This window comes from Astyanax mexicanus, chromosome 23 (genome assembly GCF_023375975.1).
Source record: "Astyanax mexicanus isolate ESR-SI-001 chromosome 23, AstMex3_surface, whole genome shotgun sequence".
NCBI lineage: Eukaryota > Metazoa > Chordata > Actinopteri > Characiformes > Acestrorhamphidae > Astyanax > Astyanax mexicanus.
The window spans coordinates 18381587-18398498 of NC_064430.1; the positions used below are offsets into that span (position 1 = coordinate 18381587).

General features: G+C 38.6%; 1 protein-coding gene across 1 annotated transcript; it reads right to left on the bottom strand.

Moving 5' to 3' along the window:
- Nucleotides 1–790: 790 nt before the first annotated feature.
- Nucleotides 791–11150, bottom strand: LOC111197072 (B-cell receptor CD22-like). The gene is made up of 8 exons (XM_049470883.1): nucleotides 11093–11150; nucleotides 8542–8871; nucleotides 8174–8401; nucleotides 6661–7014; nucleotides 6355–6576; nucleotides 5975–6244; nucleotides 3624–3688; nucleotides 791–1015 (listed from the first exon to the last, which is right to left on the bottom strand). The coding sequence occupies exons 1-8, from the start codon at nucleotides 11148–11150 to the stop codon at nucleotides 791–793; spliced, it is 1752 nt and encodes a 583-aa protein (XP_049326840.1).
- Nucleotides 11151–16912: the final 5762 nt, after the last annotated feature.

Consider the following 16912-nt stretch of genomic DNA (forward strand, 5'->3'; position numbering starts at 1 on the left):
AGCTAAATGCAATATATAAGCAATATGTAAGTATATAAGCAGAGCAATATACATTTTGACAGATATTAAGAACAGCTTTGAACATTACTTATTTTAATATGGGTAGTCTGCTGGAGAATCTGATGGTTTGATGGTGAGTTTTAATTCTTTATAGCAGATTTTTGGACACTAGTTGGTGTGATAAATTGCACAGCTATGTTTACCAACCTTACTGAAGCTCAGTGATTACCTGTTCGGATGAAAAACAGCCAGCTCGCCCATGGTTTTGTGGCGGCAGCAGACTGTTTGCATGCTGTTTTCTATACTTGGCAACCCTGAGTGTGGAAATGTGACTGGGGGTGGGCAGATTTGTATGCTACATCCCACACATATTTCTGTGATGTACTGCACAGTTACAATAAAAATACTGGCTGAGGGTCTGCTGATAATATCTGCCAGTGATTAGTCCTTAATATCTGATGATACATCCTGATATGTTATGAGTTACTACAGAAATAATAATCCTTTAAGTGTGATTGAAACTATTTTTTTTTTATTCCCAGTCATTATTTTCTGTGCTCAGAGAAAGTCGTTAAAAGTTATTGTAAACACTGTTTGAAATGCTATAGATCAAAAATATATACATGATCGGTTTTACACTGTCTTATTTAACCTTTTAAGAAAATGAATTTATACACTGCGCTAAAACAAGGGGGCGCTATTAGCACAAAAATGTTTATGTCTGTTTAAAACCAGCATGAACTCACACCAGCAGGATCTCATGAATGCAGTGTTTTGTCTACCTGAGAGCTCAGGGTTTAACAGATTTCACTGTGCTGTACACGACCTCGTCTTCCTGCTTAGGAGCATTTCCGTGTTGGACAGTGGAGTACAGAGCCGCTTCCTCCGCGTGAGAGCGTTTGAACTGAACACTGGAGTACTGAACCCCTTCCTGATCATCTGAGGCTGCTGTTGTTGTCAGGGTGGAGGTTGTGGCCAGGTCTGAGACGGTCTCATACACAGGAGTGGAAGCATGCTACAAGAAAGAGAGAGAGGAGAGATAAAAACGGTGGTCAAACTTAAAACTCAAAAAAAGTACACTTTCAGACCTGAATTATCTCCAGTGAGGAAATAAGGTAGAATGCTGTTTTTTGTCTGTGCAGAAAAGAAAGCTCTAATATTCTATAAAAAAAATCTAAATAGCAAACAAATTCATTTTTTGTATTTCGATTGAAGTGAAAGCCTGTGTGTAATATTTCATATATGTTTTATATTAAGTACCTTTTGATTACTTTTTATTTCTTAAACAATCCCTATAAACCTCCATAAAATGTAATTTAAAAGTGTTCTAAATCACAATAAATTAGCAAAAAATTGCTATTACTCAATGGCTCTAGTACTACTGTTTTTTCCAGTGCAGTGGGCGGGGCCAAATTACAGTTTCAATGGTATATAAACTTGTTTATTGGATGGTTCATGGTCTATTCTGATGGAAAACAGTCCTCAAATAGTGAAATGTGCAACAACACATTTAAATTGAAAGATAATATCTTAATAAGATAATGTCTAATCCAAAGTGAAGTACTGGTAACCTTATTCATTTAAGAGTTGTAACACTAATATTAAAACATGTAAGCAAATGATACTGCACATCAGTTAATCTGGTTCTTGATAGTCAAGGTGGTTAAAAAGCTGCTCATTCTGGGGAATTCTGTCCCAATGCTGATAAGCAAGCAGGATGAGCAGCTTAGCTCCTAACCAGCGCAGCATATGATTTCAAATAGGTTTGATGGTTTAGCTGATACTGCTTGTAGTCAAATAATGTTGATTTAGAGCACAGCAACATTAGCTTACATTTAACAACATTAAAATTTGAACTCTTGAATTACCTAATAATTGAGAAGATACAGTGATGTACAGTACACAATTTTACACAGAACAAAACACTGTATTACAGAATGTGATAGAGATCATTTTTGAAATCCATTACTGTCATTGAAAAATCAGTGTTAGACCCAGAGTGTCAAATATGGCATACAGAGGACTACAGAAAGATGCATTACTTCTGTGGGAAGAAGCAAGGGTTAAGGGTCTTGCTTAATGGGGTATCTTGGCCCAACAGTGTTGGCTCGCCAAACCCGGGTATCAAACCCAAACCCTGTAACCAATACCTGCTCTAACCACTACCAGCTGAACCACCACTGTCCCTACTGCCTGAAGGCAAATTGGAAAATGCTTGATAGTTCCTTGGGTTTTTAGGCATGTCTAATTGGAGTCCTAAATGAGACTCCCGTTTAATCTTTAGACTCATCAATACTCACAGTTCCTCTGTTCTCTTCTCTCCTGCTTCTGGAAGTGCCAGAACGTTTTCTATTGGCAATTACAAAGGAACATCTTTAGTTTTGTGTATTTCTTGTCTGTCACAGCTGACAGAGCACAGCTGCATAAGGCGTTTCTGAGATGTGTAATATCTTAAATGTAAATGAAGGTTCTTACCTCATGAACAGAAAGCCAGCAATGATCATTAGAACCAGAACCACAGCGACTCCAGATGCTGCATATTTCACTGAAGAGTAATCTGAATCTGTGCAGAGCATCGAAGACATTGTACATCAAAACTGCTGCAGGCAGGATTTAATGGTTTAGATGGATTTAGCTTTTTTTTTAAAACATGCTTTAGCTATGCCGATTATCCCACCCATTCAGCTGTATCTCCCTCATCACTAGCGATGTTCCAACACTAGGAGGGTGAAGACTAACACATTCCTCCTCCAACACATATGAAGTCAGTCACCTCCTCTTTTAGAACTGCTGCTGATGAAACATTACTTGGTAGCCAGCATGCTCAGAGGAAACCGAACTCGACTCTGATCCATCAGCTCACAGACGCCTTATGCTGACTGCCTTGTGGTTATGTCAGACTAATGTGGAGGGAGAGCACCAACTACCCACCCTGAGAGAGTATAGCCAATTGTGCTCTCTCAGACACTTGTTGCTGATGATAAGCTGCAGAGATGCTCACAAATTTTTGGTCACGAGTCCGATTCAAGTCTCAAGTCTTTGGTCACGAGTCCATGAGGCAAATAAGGCCTGCTCTTTAAAATAATGGAAAATGAATAACAAAATTTAATACTAACAGAAAAATAATATTACAAAAAAAATATCAAATATATCAATAATATATCAAAAATATGCAAATATCTGCATCTAAATAATCTGTGTCTGGACAAGTTAGCAAATCTAAGAGCTTTCTCAATGTTTTGTTCTGCTGAACCGAGTGCTGGTATCAGAAAGTTCTGCATACTAGAGTTTAGATTGTCTGCTTGAACAAAAACCTAAACCCGAGCCTGAACCCGAGCCTGAACCCAAGCCTGAACCCGAGCCTAAACCTGAGCCTAAACCCGAGCCTGAACCCGAGCCTAAACCCGAGCCTGAAGGCAAGCCTGAACCCGAGCCTAAGGGCAAGCCTAAACCCGAGCCTGAACGCGAGCCTAAACCTGAGTCTGAAGCCGAGCCTGAACCCGAGCCTGAACCTGAGTCTAAACCCGAGCCTGAATGCGAGCCTAAACCCGAGCCTGAACCTGGGCGCGAGCCTGAACTTGAACCCGAGCCTGAAAGCGAGCCTAAACCAGAGCCTGACTGACCCAATGCATGAACTCGGGCCGTCTGAGAATTCCCACTGCTTTCCTCGATGCTCTGTCAGGTTCAGCTGAAGAAAATGGTCATGACATAGACCTATGTTTTAATGTAACACATTACACTTTTGTGATGTTCCACCAGTTACAACTCATCCGTGTGTTTAAAGATCAATGCGTGAATTAATCTGTGCGCTGCGCACCTCACGTGCTCGCTGGGGGGGTTTAGAGAGTCTGTCAAGCAAGATAATGGACAGTTTTGGGGGCAGAGATGATGAAGTGGTTGCATATTGAAAGGGTTGCATATAAACTGTTTTATCCCATGAGAAACAGCCGAAATAATTAATAAAAGGGATGATCTATTGACACAAACAGACTGTCAAAGCCCACAGAACAGCCCAACTCACTATTTCAACTGAATCTTCATTTTGACAGGGCTTCTCCTAAACCAGCACAAATTCTGATTAGGAAAGAAATGGTGCTGTGCATTTTTTATGGTAAAAGTTTAACTGTTAGCCTTGGGGGCATTTTTTTTATACAGGAATAATTCCTAGTCTTGGACTACAAAGCATTTTGAATAGAGGTTTTCCACTGTAAGGAAACTATAGTCTGGAAAACTGATGATATTAACATACTGGTCACAGTTGAGTGGAAGTTACTAAAAGTCCATCCAGCATTATTATTATTATTATTATTATTATTATTATTATTATTATTATTATTATTATTATAGATAGGTTAGCACGTTTTTCTAAAGTGATCTGTACTATGCTGGCTAACGCGGTCATGCTGCACACACTAATGTGAACTAAACTCAATAACAACTAGGGGCAGCCGTGTCACTTCTGATTAATACCTAAGCAGAGATGAGTACTCCTAAATGTACGGCAGAAACCGACAGTCTCTATACTGACTCAGTTTATCTATGAATGCGATTATATATATTGATTGATTTGTTATGTCCAAAATGATTAATGGTAAAAGTTACTTATGGCCTACCTAGCAATTATCGAGCTATTTAGCTGTTAATTTATATGTCTGTCGTGTAACATACAGTCAATATAACGCTAGATACAGGTTTAAGAAGAGTTTAGAATTTCTCCTCCTCCTCCACTTACCGCTCTCTGCCTCTCTGCTTGATAGCATCTAGATCAGGCTACAACAAGATAAAATGGTAGGATACTTAAATGTACATGTACATGTTATCTGCTAAACTAAGCAGTAAATTACTAGGACCTGTAAAGTAGTAACTCCAGCTGTGGGGTGTGTATTTTTGGAGCAGTGGGATTTTTCAGGTATAACGCATGGCTTAGGCTAACGCAGCTAGTGGTGCATGAAGCTAGTTTAGCTAGCTACAGATAAAGTTCACATGAGCCGGTTTATAATATGACTTGTTGTTTCAGGTCATGGTAGAAGTTACTGAACATGTCTTTCACTGGATTGTGTAGATTCAGGCTGGCCCAACTTGGCAACCCGAGTTAATGTCCCATCTGAAGAGGGGTGGGCGGGGCAGATTACTCTCTGTGGTGTTTTGAAATTGGACTGCTGTAGCTATTTCACACGCTCGCTCTGATTTCCTAAAGAATGTACCTTAAAGTGATTTCTAGATTCTACAGGTCTGGCAGTAATCAGGCCTGGTTGTAGTTGGTAGTGAAATTGAACTCAGCTTTACAAAAAGTGTGATTAATCACAGTTAATTTATAGGGGGGCAAACACTTTTTCACAAAGTGCTAGATTGGTTTGGATAGTTTTTTTCCTGAATAAATAAAATCATCATTTAAAAAGAGCTTTTAATAGATTATATTATACAAAGTGAAAACTATTTTACAGGCATGTACGTAAATGCTCAAAAGGCAAGCCGACTAAATCTCAAGAATTAATAGATCTTAATGACAAAATATAATCATAATACAACATCTTTGATATCCTGTTATGCTGCTGTTGTATCTTTTGATTGATGCTTTTTATTCTATTGCTGTATTTGATCAATTATAAGCATGAAGTTTTGAGCTGTTTCTGAGATTAACAGAAGCAGTGTTAAGGTGCTGAATTGCTGGAAAAGAGACATTGTTTTATGTTATACCTTCAGCCTTTTTAGCGAACATTGTACCATTAATTCCTTAATGTAACAACACATTTATAAACTATTTTGCTCAAATGATCCACATCAACCCATATATTTTGTCTCATTTGGGAGTGCCCTCTTGTGTCTGAAAACCTCAGAAGCACAGAATTCTGTCTATACACCCAATTTCCACATTTCCCATGCAGAAAAGAATCATTAAAAACACACAAAAAAAGTCTGATGATAAAGAAACATGAAATGCAACAATGATCAGAGTCCAAGATGAGGAACTTACGTAACACATTCAGATGAATGGGTGTTGAGCTGTGATGTCCGAGCTGGTTGTGTGCAGTGCAGTAGTAGAATCCGCTGTTCTGGGAGCTGATGCTGGTGATGATGTAATTCTGTTCTGTAGTCAGTGGTGTTTCTGCAGGTTCTCTCTGATTAAACCAGGAGTAGGAGAGAAATGGAGGGTTTGCATCACTGCTGCAGCTCAGAGTCACTGAATCCCCCTCCACTATCTCTCCAGAGGAAACCAGCTCTGCTCTGGTGTTTCTGGGAGGATCTGTAGAGTAACAAATTATTTTAAACAGAGCCAGTGAGCCTCAATAAATGAGAAATAAAAGAAACACTAACAGATGACAGAAGGAGAGAGGTTAAAAGTGAGGTTCTTACAGACAGCAGGAGAGCAGAGTTTCTCATATCCTCTTACAGCACAGGAGTAGTTGCCTGCATCAACAGTACTGTCTTTAAGGTAGAATTCAATTTTTGACTGGTCAGATACGGGCTGTCCGTTCCTGTACCAGATGTAAGTGTAGTGGTCAGTCAGAGTGCAGGTGCTGCTACAGATCAGCTTCTTTCCTCCACTATCTGTGTCTGACACTGTAATCTTTAGACCTGTAAAAGATTTTAAACAAGGTTTGGTATTTTCATTTGCTGAATATTCTTATATAAAAGTTACTTAATGTAGGGCGGCGCTACCTGTAACAGTCAGAGTAACTCCAGAATCTCCAGTGTGGTCTCCTCCATCAGTGTAGAATCTGAATCTGTATGTTTGAGCGTCGCTCTCTCTCAGGTTATAGATTATCATACTACAGTCATTCTGGGAGTTCTGTCTGTTCTGCACTCGTCTCTGATACTCCTCATCCGCTCTCAGATCCTCAAGTTCAGCAGCAGACTGATCTTTAATGAACCACACTGTTTTAATGATCTTCTGATTATCAGGGAAGGTGTAGTAACAGTCTATGTATGCTGAAGATCCAATCAGAGAGCAGATAGCTTTGCGGTTATAAGCAACACCCCAGCAGCTCTTCTGATCTGAATCAGCAGAAACACCTAAAATACCAGTAGAATAACCCTTTAGAAAAATGAACACACTGGAAACACTGAAAACACTAATTATCTGTAATTTCAGATTATAGTAGAGCAGTATATCCTCACTGTCCAAACAAAATCATCATCTCCAAAACCTAATTTTTCTAAATATTTCACATTAAAAAACATTATTCCAAGGTTATGAAGTGATATTTTACTTCAAATAATACAATGTCTTGCAAACGTATTTATAACACATTATTTTTTTTTTACATTTTGTCACCTTATAACCACAAAATTAAATGTAATTTATTCTGAATTTAAGTGATAGACCAACACAACTATTATTGTAAAGTGGAACAAAAATCATACGTGAAAATCTAAAAAATGTGACATGCAAAAGTACTTAACTCTCTTATATCAATACATAGTAGAGCCACCTTTTGCTGCAACTACAGCTGAAGGTTTTTGGGGTATTTCTCTACCAGCTTTGTGCATCTAGAGACTGAGATAATAACTCAAGCTTAGCCAGGTTGGATGGAGAGCATCTGTGAACAGCAATGTTCATCTCTTGTTACAGATGCTTAAATGGATTTAGGTCAGGACTTTTACTGGGACATTCTAAAATATGAATAAACTTTGATTTAAAATGTATAAAGGAAAATTGATTGCACTGAATTTTATTTAGGGTTTTAAAGCAAAGGCGGCTGAATACTTTTGTACATCACATTTTTTCAGATTTTATTTAATTACAGTTTTGAAAACCATGTATCATTTTCATTCCATTTCACAGTTATTTGCTACTTTGTGGTCTTTCACTTACAATCTCAAAACATACATTTATGTTTGTGGCTGTAAGGTGACAAAATGTGAAAAGTTTACTTTTGCAAGCCACTGTAGATGGTTTTTAATTAACAGTAAGAATTTATTAGGTCATTAGTAACTGACATCTCATTAAAGTCAAGCAGCCCTCATTTAAGCTGATCTGAATATTAAATATGAAATATTAAAGTGAAAAAATATTCTGAGAGAATAAAGTAGAATTATGAAGGATTGTATTCATTCCTCTAATGATTTATGATTAAAGTAATTCTGGTTTAAATGAACTAACTGATCTTTGCAGATGTTCAGAGAGTCTGGAGAAAATTTAGGTGTGATATTTGAGCTGAGTGTCACTTACACACTGGAGGAGAGCGATACCAGCTTCCAGACACCTTACAGGAGTAGCTGCCCTGATCAGATGGACTGGTGGAGTCGAGCAGAATGGAGGAATCATCTTTTCTTTTCGTGTATTCTCCATTTCTGTACCAGACGTAGTAAAGGTTTGTACCGAGACTGCAGGTGGAGCTACAGGACAATTTCACCTTATTCTGTCCTACAGTGTTAGGATCCACCTTCACCTGCAAATCTACACACACACACACACACACACACAAACACACACACACACACACACACACACACACACACACACACATTACAGTGTACACAAGAACTGTGTAAACCATGTCCTACAGAGACTGTATGTGTGTGTGTGTGTGTGTTTACCTGTAACAGTAAGATTAACTCCAGGTGAAGCTGATATCCAGTCACTGCTTGATGTTTTAAATCTGAAGTTATAAACTCCAGAGTCGCTCACTCTCACATACCACACAGTCAGATCACAGTTATTCTGCTCTGAGTTTACAGAAACTCGTTCTGAGAATTCTGGATCTTTTTTTAGAACTCGTTCTACATCATCAGAGTTCAGGTACCACTCTCTCTCTCTGACACTGGAGGAATCAGGTGTTGTAAATGTGCAGGAGATTTCTACTGTAGATTCAGTAACAGCACAGATACTCTGAGAGGAGAAAGTTACACTGGACTCAGCCTGAACTCCTGCAACACACACACACACACATACAAACACACACGCACACATATAAGCTCTCATGGTGTAACTAACAGACTGGCCACAGGTATTGTTGCTATGGGCAACACAGTTAAGTTCCTCTGTGGTTTTTACATCACCATCCAGCTTTATAATAAAAAGTACCAGAGGTGACCACAGCACCGTGACAGATATAAGCTATATGGGGCCTTATCTATCACCCTACAGACTAAGATCTTACACCCTGCACAAGGCTCATTGCAATGCTCATTGATATCTTACACCCCGCCAACAGTCTATTTTCACGCCTTGCACCGGCATTATGTAAATAACAACAATGATTGTGAATATATATACACCAATGTCTGTGGTCTCGAAATAAGGTGTGTTCAGGTAACCCAGATAACAGTCAGATGTTTATTGCTATCTTAGCAGTTAATTGTCAACAGGCACATCCCCAACATGCCTGCACCTGTAAGAACCAACCAAGGAGATTTGGATGCAAACGCAGGCAGGCTTTATTAATCCAAAACGCAAGGCAAAAATCGTAATTCAAAAGTACAGGCAGTAGTTCAAAACCAGGAATAAATCACTAGGCAAAATCGTAGTCAAAAAACAGGCAAGGATAAAAAAAAAAAACAGATATAACAAACACAGGCATAAACGCTCGATAAGACACTAGAGTGGCAATATCTTGCAACTAGACTCAGTAAATGTCCCAGTATAAATAGTCTCAGTAATAAGCTGATGTCCCACAGGTGTGTGGGAGGGGCGGAGTCAGCTTATTAGTACTCCGGCGAGGCTGATCTTAAAGGTGCAGGTGTGACAGCACCCCTGCTTTTTATACTCACATGCACACGCGGCAATGTACTTAATTTTACAACAATAAACTGAATGAACAAATAGGTCAGTGTACAAAAAAACGTGGCAATAAAAATACATTAAGCTTTATTAATAGTGGATTAATTCAATATGTACTATTTGAAATTGTTTAAAATATGTATGTAGGAGATGCAAATACAAATACACCCACAATTTTAGAATAACCCAAATACACTGATCAAGCATAACATTATGACCACCTACTTGCACCCGTTATGCATTTTGTCAGCTCCAGTGAGCGTATAGGAGCACTTTGTAGTTCTATAATTACAGACTCTGTTTCTTTGCATACTTTAATTTTCTTCCATTCACCCTGTTCTTTAATAGTCAGGACCCCACAGATCAGGACTTATTTGGGTGGTGGTTCAATCGCAGCAATGCATTGATACTGGTATGGTGGTGATGTGTTAGCAGTGTGTGTTGTGTTGGTACAAGCTTGCAAAACACACTGTAACACACTAATCACCACCATGCCAGTGTCACAGCAGTTTTTTTAGGTTCTGTGTTATTTACTACACTGTAGATTAATAGATTAATAATTCTCAGCATCAATCCATATTCACATTTTTGTTAAATGTCCAAAGGTATGCGACAAATAAACCGAAATTCCTGGGGGAGGGCCGTTCTCTGTTTTCCCTAGAGACAACGGTGTGAACAATTCTGATTGGTTAATTTTCTAAGCATTCTTTGTTTTGTTTTCAGCACAAGCAAGAAAAGTGGTTTTGAAAACCGATTTAGAGAAAAAATCCAAATGATTGCTACAGCATATTTACGTGAATTACATAAAATAGAGAAATTAAGATTATTTTCTTTTTCAAATACAACAGACCTTCAAAGAAGGCCTTGAAGGCCCTGACATTTTGCCATAGTTAAGTATTCAGATAAAGATATTCAAAAAAATGTAAAAGAATGTCCATGGAGGCAGGTCCTTTATCAGAATTTAGCTCAGGACCCCAGTGAGATCTGAACTAACTCTGAGAATAACCCAACACTTAAATAACAGCTAATCTGTGGGGGTCCTGTGGGGTTCAGACTATTGAAGAACAGGGTGAAAGAAGAATAACAAAGTATGTAGAAGGTACAACAGTCTGTAATTAAAAACTACAAAGTGCTTCTAAATGCTCAGTGGAGCTGAAAAATATGATAAAGGGTGTAGAAACAAGGACATACACAGATCAGATATACTTTACAATTTTGTAGAGTATAGATGTCAACACCTCTGATCCCATCCAGAAGTTTCCTATCTAGGTGAGCGCAGCATGCAGTACCAATAAACACCCCTGATAATTTGTGTGGGGAAGCTAAATTACAGGAATTAAATCTGTAATATAAAATGTAAAAGTTTACCTGCTAGCAGGATGAGGATCACTGCTGCTGTAACATTTCCTGAAGTTCTGGAAAACATGGCAGCATCACTCTGCAGTCACAGCTCTTAAATGTCTAGAAAAGAACAGATTAAATAAAGTTTCACTGGAAAGTATCAGGATTGACCCCTTACTAAAATAAATGAGCAAGTAGAATCACTGTATTATCTATGAGAGATCAATGAACTGATCACTACTCTGATAACTCTTACTCATCCTACACTGCTGAACAGGCCGAGACCCGAAAGATTCATTTTTTATCACCAGCATTGTGCTTCTGAACACGACAGAGAGGATTAAAGTCACTGATGATTCCTTTCCTGTTTTATATGATTTATCTTTACACAAATACTGGAACAATTTGGAAAAATGAGGTGTGGAATAAAGTAGCAGCTGGTTTCATAGGTAGCTTGCTAGATTAGCCTCTGTGCTAACCAATCACGCCTTTACACGTTCATAAGTGACATCTCAAGTAGCCGTGAACGCAGCCACAAGAGACACAGGGGACGACATGGACGACTCGTCACCTGCCGTCTACATTCATCAGAGCAACACTTCTTTCTTATTGTTTAAATGGCTTTGACGATTTTATGCAGCTTATGACGGTCCAGCAAACTAGGCTTACCTGTATTTTATAGTTTTTGACTCATATATTTTAAATGAATCTGCTTTTTTTCTATTTAGGATAAATTAATATCATACAGTGTATCAAACTATGTTAAATATTAGTCAAAACAGAGACTTGCTCAAAACATATGGCTATATGACTTTTTCCTGGACCATTAGACACCAGTAGGTAGATTTTTTTATTTGTTTTTTACCCTGATTTACCCTGAAATCATTGTCAAAGAATATATTTCAATTTTGAAAATGAAGGCATTGGAAAGAAGACACAGTTTTAATTACATACACACTATTCATAAATTAGATTATTTAAAGATAGATAAGATATGGTTAAGAAAATAGTTATTACTACTTACTTTTCTCTAAAAAGGCCTCTCACTGCAGTCCAACTTGGTTCACAGTGTAGACTGTGTTAACAGTTAATGTGAGTGTGTGTGAGAGAGAGAGAGAGAGAGAGAGAGAGAGAGAGAGTGAGAGAGAGAGAGAGAGAGGGAGAGATTTTTTTTATTTATTTCCTTCCTTATTCTTTGAACGTCATAAGGGCTGCTGTTTAATTATAGCTGTGTTTTAGCAGTAAATATTAGACTGACTACATGCAATGCAAATATATAAATACACCACATTTCAGAATTTCTTTATAGTTATAAAATTCACACAGAGACTACACCACCCATAATGCATTACTGGAAGAGGAACATGGTTACTGTGATGAGAAAACAAGTGATAAAGTGAAGATTTGTGTAAAAAAAAAAAGAAAAAGAAAAAAAGTCTGTCCATTAATCATCTTAACTGGAACTAAATCAATTTATGTGGTGCAGTTCCAACAATATGTGATTTAACTGTGTTCATAGTTGTGCACTTGTGTCTTGTCATCAATTGAGTACATGCTTAAATATGTCAATCTCAAAGCTTCACAGGATTGGTTCTGTTAACGTTTTGGCTCTCTTCCAGTCAGTTAAATCAATGAACTGGTTTTACTGGTGTTAACTTTAGGAAAGTAATGGATACATTTTATTAGAAATATCCTGTCATGCTTTTCAGTTCAGCTCTGTTGTTTCAGATCATTTTGAGTTACACATGGTAGACTGGAGCTGCTACAGATTTAGGAGATATAAGAGATTTAAGAGATATAAGAGATTTTCTCTTATATTCCGTAAACACTGCTACTTTAGTTCTGAATCATTTAACTATGTATTTATTTATTATGTGAAGTAATACAGGAAAAGATGTCACAATACTGAACTTAAGAATTGGGGTTACACATAGGGCACAGTACAATTCCTCATAGTCCAATCAACCACTACATCACCAGCTCCTCACAGGGTCATCAGATAGGCCCCACCCTTCATCCCTTCATCAGTGTTTTATTGAGTTCAGCCCATGACACCTCAAGAAGACCCAGCAGTGACATCTGGTGTCCGGACTGGTATCACTGGATACTAAGGTCCTCCTAGTCACATCAGCCCTGTTGATGCATGCTTAGTGCCACCAGATCAACTTCACTATAAAAACATATCCAAAGAACACCTGCCACCACGTCACAACTACACATTAATCACACACTGCCCTTCCACAACCAACCTCAGCCCTTTTTATCCACAATCACTGAATAGATCCTTCAGGTATTTATGACCGTTTCTTCATGGCTGCTCTGAGCACATGACCTCTGATTCTGATTTTTGGTGACTCTACAAAACCCCTAACCCTGCGTTCACACTGGCAGACGACAAGTTCCTCACACTGCCACAAGTTTGTCTCTTGTGGGTGTGTTTGAGGCACTGAGCTTGCACTGTTGATGTTGGTGTGTATCACAGTGGCTGGTTAGCATGCTGGCTAATCTATATGCTGCCTATTCAACTCTCCATCACTTTTTTCCACACTTCATTTCTCTCCATATTGTCCCTGTATTTGTCCAAAGACACATCGTATAAAACAGGAAAAAGACGAAACTGCAGTTATATGTCTCTCTTCCGTGTCTATAAATACAATAGCTTGGTATCAAAGCCTCTGCTTCATTTGAAGTAGGACAACACGAATGCTAACATAAATAGAACAGTGTAATGAGGCTGCATGGCTTGGTGTGCTTTTTAATTTCTTCACAGAAATAATTGATGAAAATGGATCATTCAATTTACTAAAGTTACTAAAGCACACATTAATTCAGTAGTTTAGTTTAGGAAGGTTTCGTTTACAATTAGGCTACTCCAGTTTATAAGGGGCAGCCAGTCACCGTGGACAACACCAGTAGATGGCATGGCTCTCCAAACCACCACTGATTGTGGAAACTTCACACTAGACCTCAAGCAGCTTGGACCGTGTGCCACTAGATGGCAGCACTGTGTTAAAGACACCAGATGTCTCTGCTGATCTACTGGGATGAGTGTGTTTAACTCCTTCAGAGTTATCATAGGCGTCTTGGTAGCCTCCCTCTCTAGTCTTCTTCTTGCAGGGTCGTTCAGTTTGTGAAGACAGGAGAACTATGAAGGTACGCATATGGAATTATGAAGTAAACAAAAAAGTGATTAGCCTCCACAATCATCCCACCTAAACCCAACAGAGAGGAGCTGAGATGAGATGAACTGCAGAGTAAAAGAAAAGCAGCCACAAGTTCTCAGCGTGAATTTACACAATACCAGGTCTGGTCAGTGAGACATCTCAGGCAGAAATTGGGATATACAAGGAAATACTTGGCGGGAAATAGGCGTATATTTATGGAAAATTTGACCCATACCTACAGCCATACAAAATATTTGGAAGAGGCGACTAGAAAACTTTAGAATTGCAACTAAATATTTAAAGTATCATCATGTGTACCAGTTTATAATAGGCCACTAAGTTAGGACATTCATACTAAAGCATTATTTAGCTTGAGGTGTTGATTTATTTTGAGTTTAGCAGTTAATTAGCCTATTTTTATGTTTGGCATGTTTTGCTCTAAACAACTGTGCCTTCCAATGTTCCTGATCCCAAAGTTAAAAGAGAAATTCAATCATTATGGGCTGGAAATAGCTGTCAGTTAGCCTCATTAATAAGTGATGTTTTTAAGGCTACACAGATGTTTAGTCCTAATCTATTGAGTTATCTTTTCATTGTGCATGTGGAAACCTACTTTCACTAATAAACATATCCCTGAGTTCTAGTGTTGATTTTCTACCATTTGATTTCACTTAAGGTATTAGAACAGTATATCCTCACTGTCTAAACAAAAGCATAATCTCCAAAACGTTAGTGTCCTAAATATTTTAGACTGAAAAACATTATTTCAAGGTTATGAAAGGATATTTTAATACAATGTAATACAATGGCTTGCAAAAGTATTCATATCACTTGTAGCATCCCAATTTGCATGACGGCATGAAACTTTACTGAAGGTTGTTAATGTTGTTTTATTTTTCAGTCTTGAGCACAACTTGAAGTAACAAAAAATAAAAACAATTTGACATTAACCTACATAAAAGCTTGTGCCTTTACAAACCGGGGCTAAACCGCGTGAACAGCTCTGTCTGTCTCCAGCACTGCTGCCTACTACTCTTCAGTCCTCACTTTTTCCCCGCAGTTCTGGAGGCTGCCGTTTTTATAAACACCAAATAATTTGTGTTTACTTAAGGTAGACTTTAAACACAACTAATTTACAACAAACAAATAACCGTAGGAAATTATTGTAAAAACTATAACACAGTCCATATCTGTAATATGCCTACTCAGCTTCTAGCAATAAAACTAACTTGTGAACTGGACGTTCTACCAGGGAGAGTTTGCCGGTGTGTTCATCTTTCTTGTTTAGTCCCTTTTCCCCAAAACATATTTTGACTCTTCTTACCAGTCCATCTTTGTCAGTAAGAGTCTCTGAGACTCTTCCTAGTCTCCACTGACTTCTTGGTATGGATTCATTAGTGTCCATTATTACATCACCAATCTGTAGGTTTCTCTTGGCGCTGTGCCAGCACGGTCTTGCTGTCATGTTGTGGACATACTCTTTTTTCCATCTACTCCAGAATTGTTCTGTGAGACACCATCTTTTTCTTCCATATAGATCCTCTCTTTCAAATTTGCCTGGAGGAGGTAAGACTGTGGTGGATTTCATAGATATCAAATGATTTGGAGTGAGAGGTTTCAAGCTGTTAGGGCTGTTTAGGTTATCCACAGTGAGTGGCCGACTGTTAACTACAGCCATGGCTTCGTAGAGCAAGGTTCGTAGTGATGCATCATTGAGCCTACCTAAAGAGAGTAGTAGGGTGGCATTCAGAACACTTCTAACAGTTCTTATCTGGCGTTCCCATATGCCTCCTGCGTGGCTTGAATGGGGTGCATTCATGACGAATTCACACTGCCTTTCTGCAAGAAACATGGTGAGTTTATCTTTGTTAAGCTCTTGTAATGCAGTGTTCAGTTCATTCTTTGCTCCAACAAAGTTAGTGCCTTGGTCACACTTTATTTGTCGAGCATATCATCTCAATGCAGTAAAGCATTGCAAACCATTAATTAATGAATCAGTTGACATTTCAGTATGAATGGCTCTGGAGCAGAAACAGGTGAAAAGCAAGCCATGTCTTTTTACTTTGCTGAGTCACAAACAGACCAAAACAGTCCATCTCACAATATGTGAAAAGTGGTGTGGGTTCTGTCCATTCCTTTAGTGTAGATCACTTATTCTTTGACCTTCAGCAGACCTTTTGAGTTTTCGACAAGTAACACAATGACAAATGTAAGTGGAAACTGCTCTGCTTAGTCCAGGAATCCAGTAGCCATTGGACTGAATTTCATTGATGGTAAAGCCTTTGCCCTGATGTTTAACCATCATGTGGTAATGAGAAATTATCAGATTAGTGACATGATGTCCTTTGGGAATGATTGTGGGGTGCTTAAATGAGCTAGAAAAGAATGAGTGCCACTACACCGTCTGTGTCCAAAAAGATGCCAAGATGATGCAACTTGTTGTGGCTTGGTAGCTGACTCCCTTTGCTTAATAGCTGTATCTCTAACTGGTATGCTTGTCTTTGTAAGTCTCTGGTGAGGAGTCTTTCGGCGCTTTACCTCTCACTTACTGTCGACAGGGCTTTTGATTTGTTTCCCTTGACACGACGCAAAAGGCGTGCTACTGCCTGAACGACGTCAGACCAGGATGAAAAGTTGAACAGTCTGTCTAAAAGGCTCAAATGTTCTGTAGCTCTGGTCTGCA

Coding starts and splice junctions, on each gene's coding strand:
- LOC111197072 (XM_049470883.1), bottom strand. CDS start 11,150: ATGTTTTCCAGAACTTCAGGAAATGTTACAGCAGCAGTGATCCTCATC. Junction 8,872..11,092: donor GATCCTCATCCTGCTAGCAG/GTAAACTTTTAC, acceptor TGTGTGTTGCAG/GAGTTCAGGCTGAGTCCAGT. Junction 6,245..6,354: donor ACTCTGCTCTCCTGCTGTCT/GTAAGAACCTCA, acceptor GTTACTCTACAG/ATCCTCCCAGAAACACCAGA.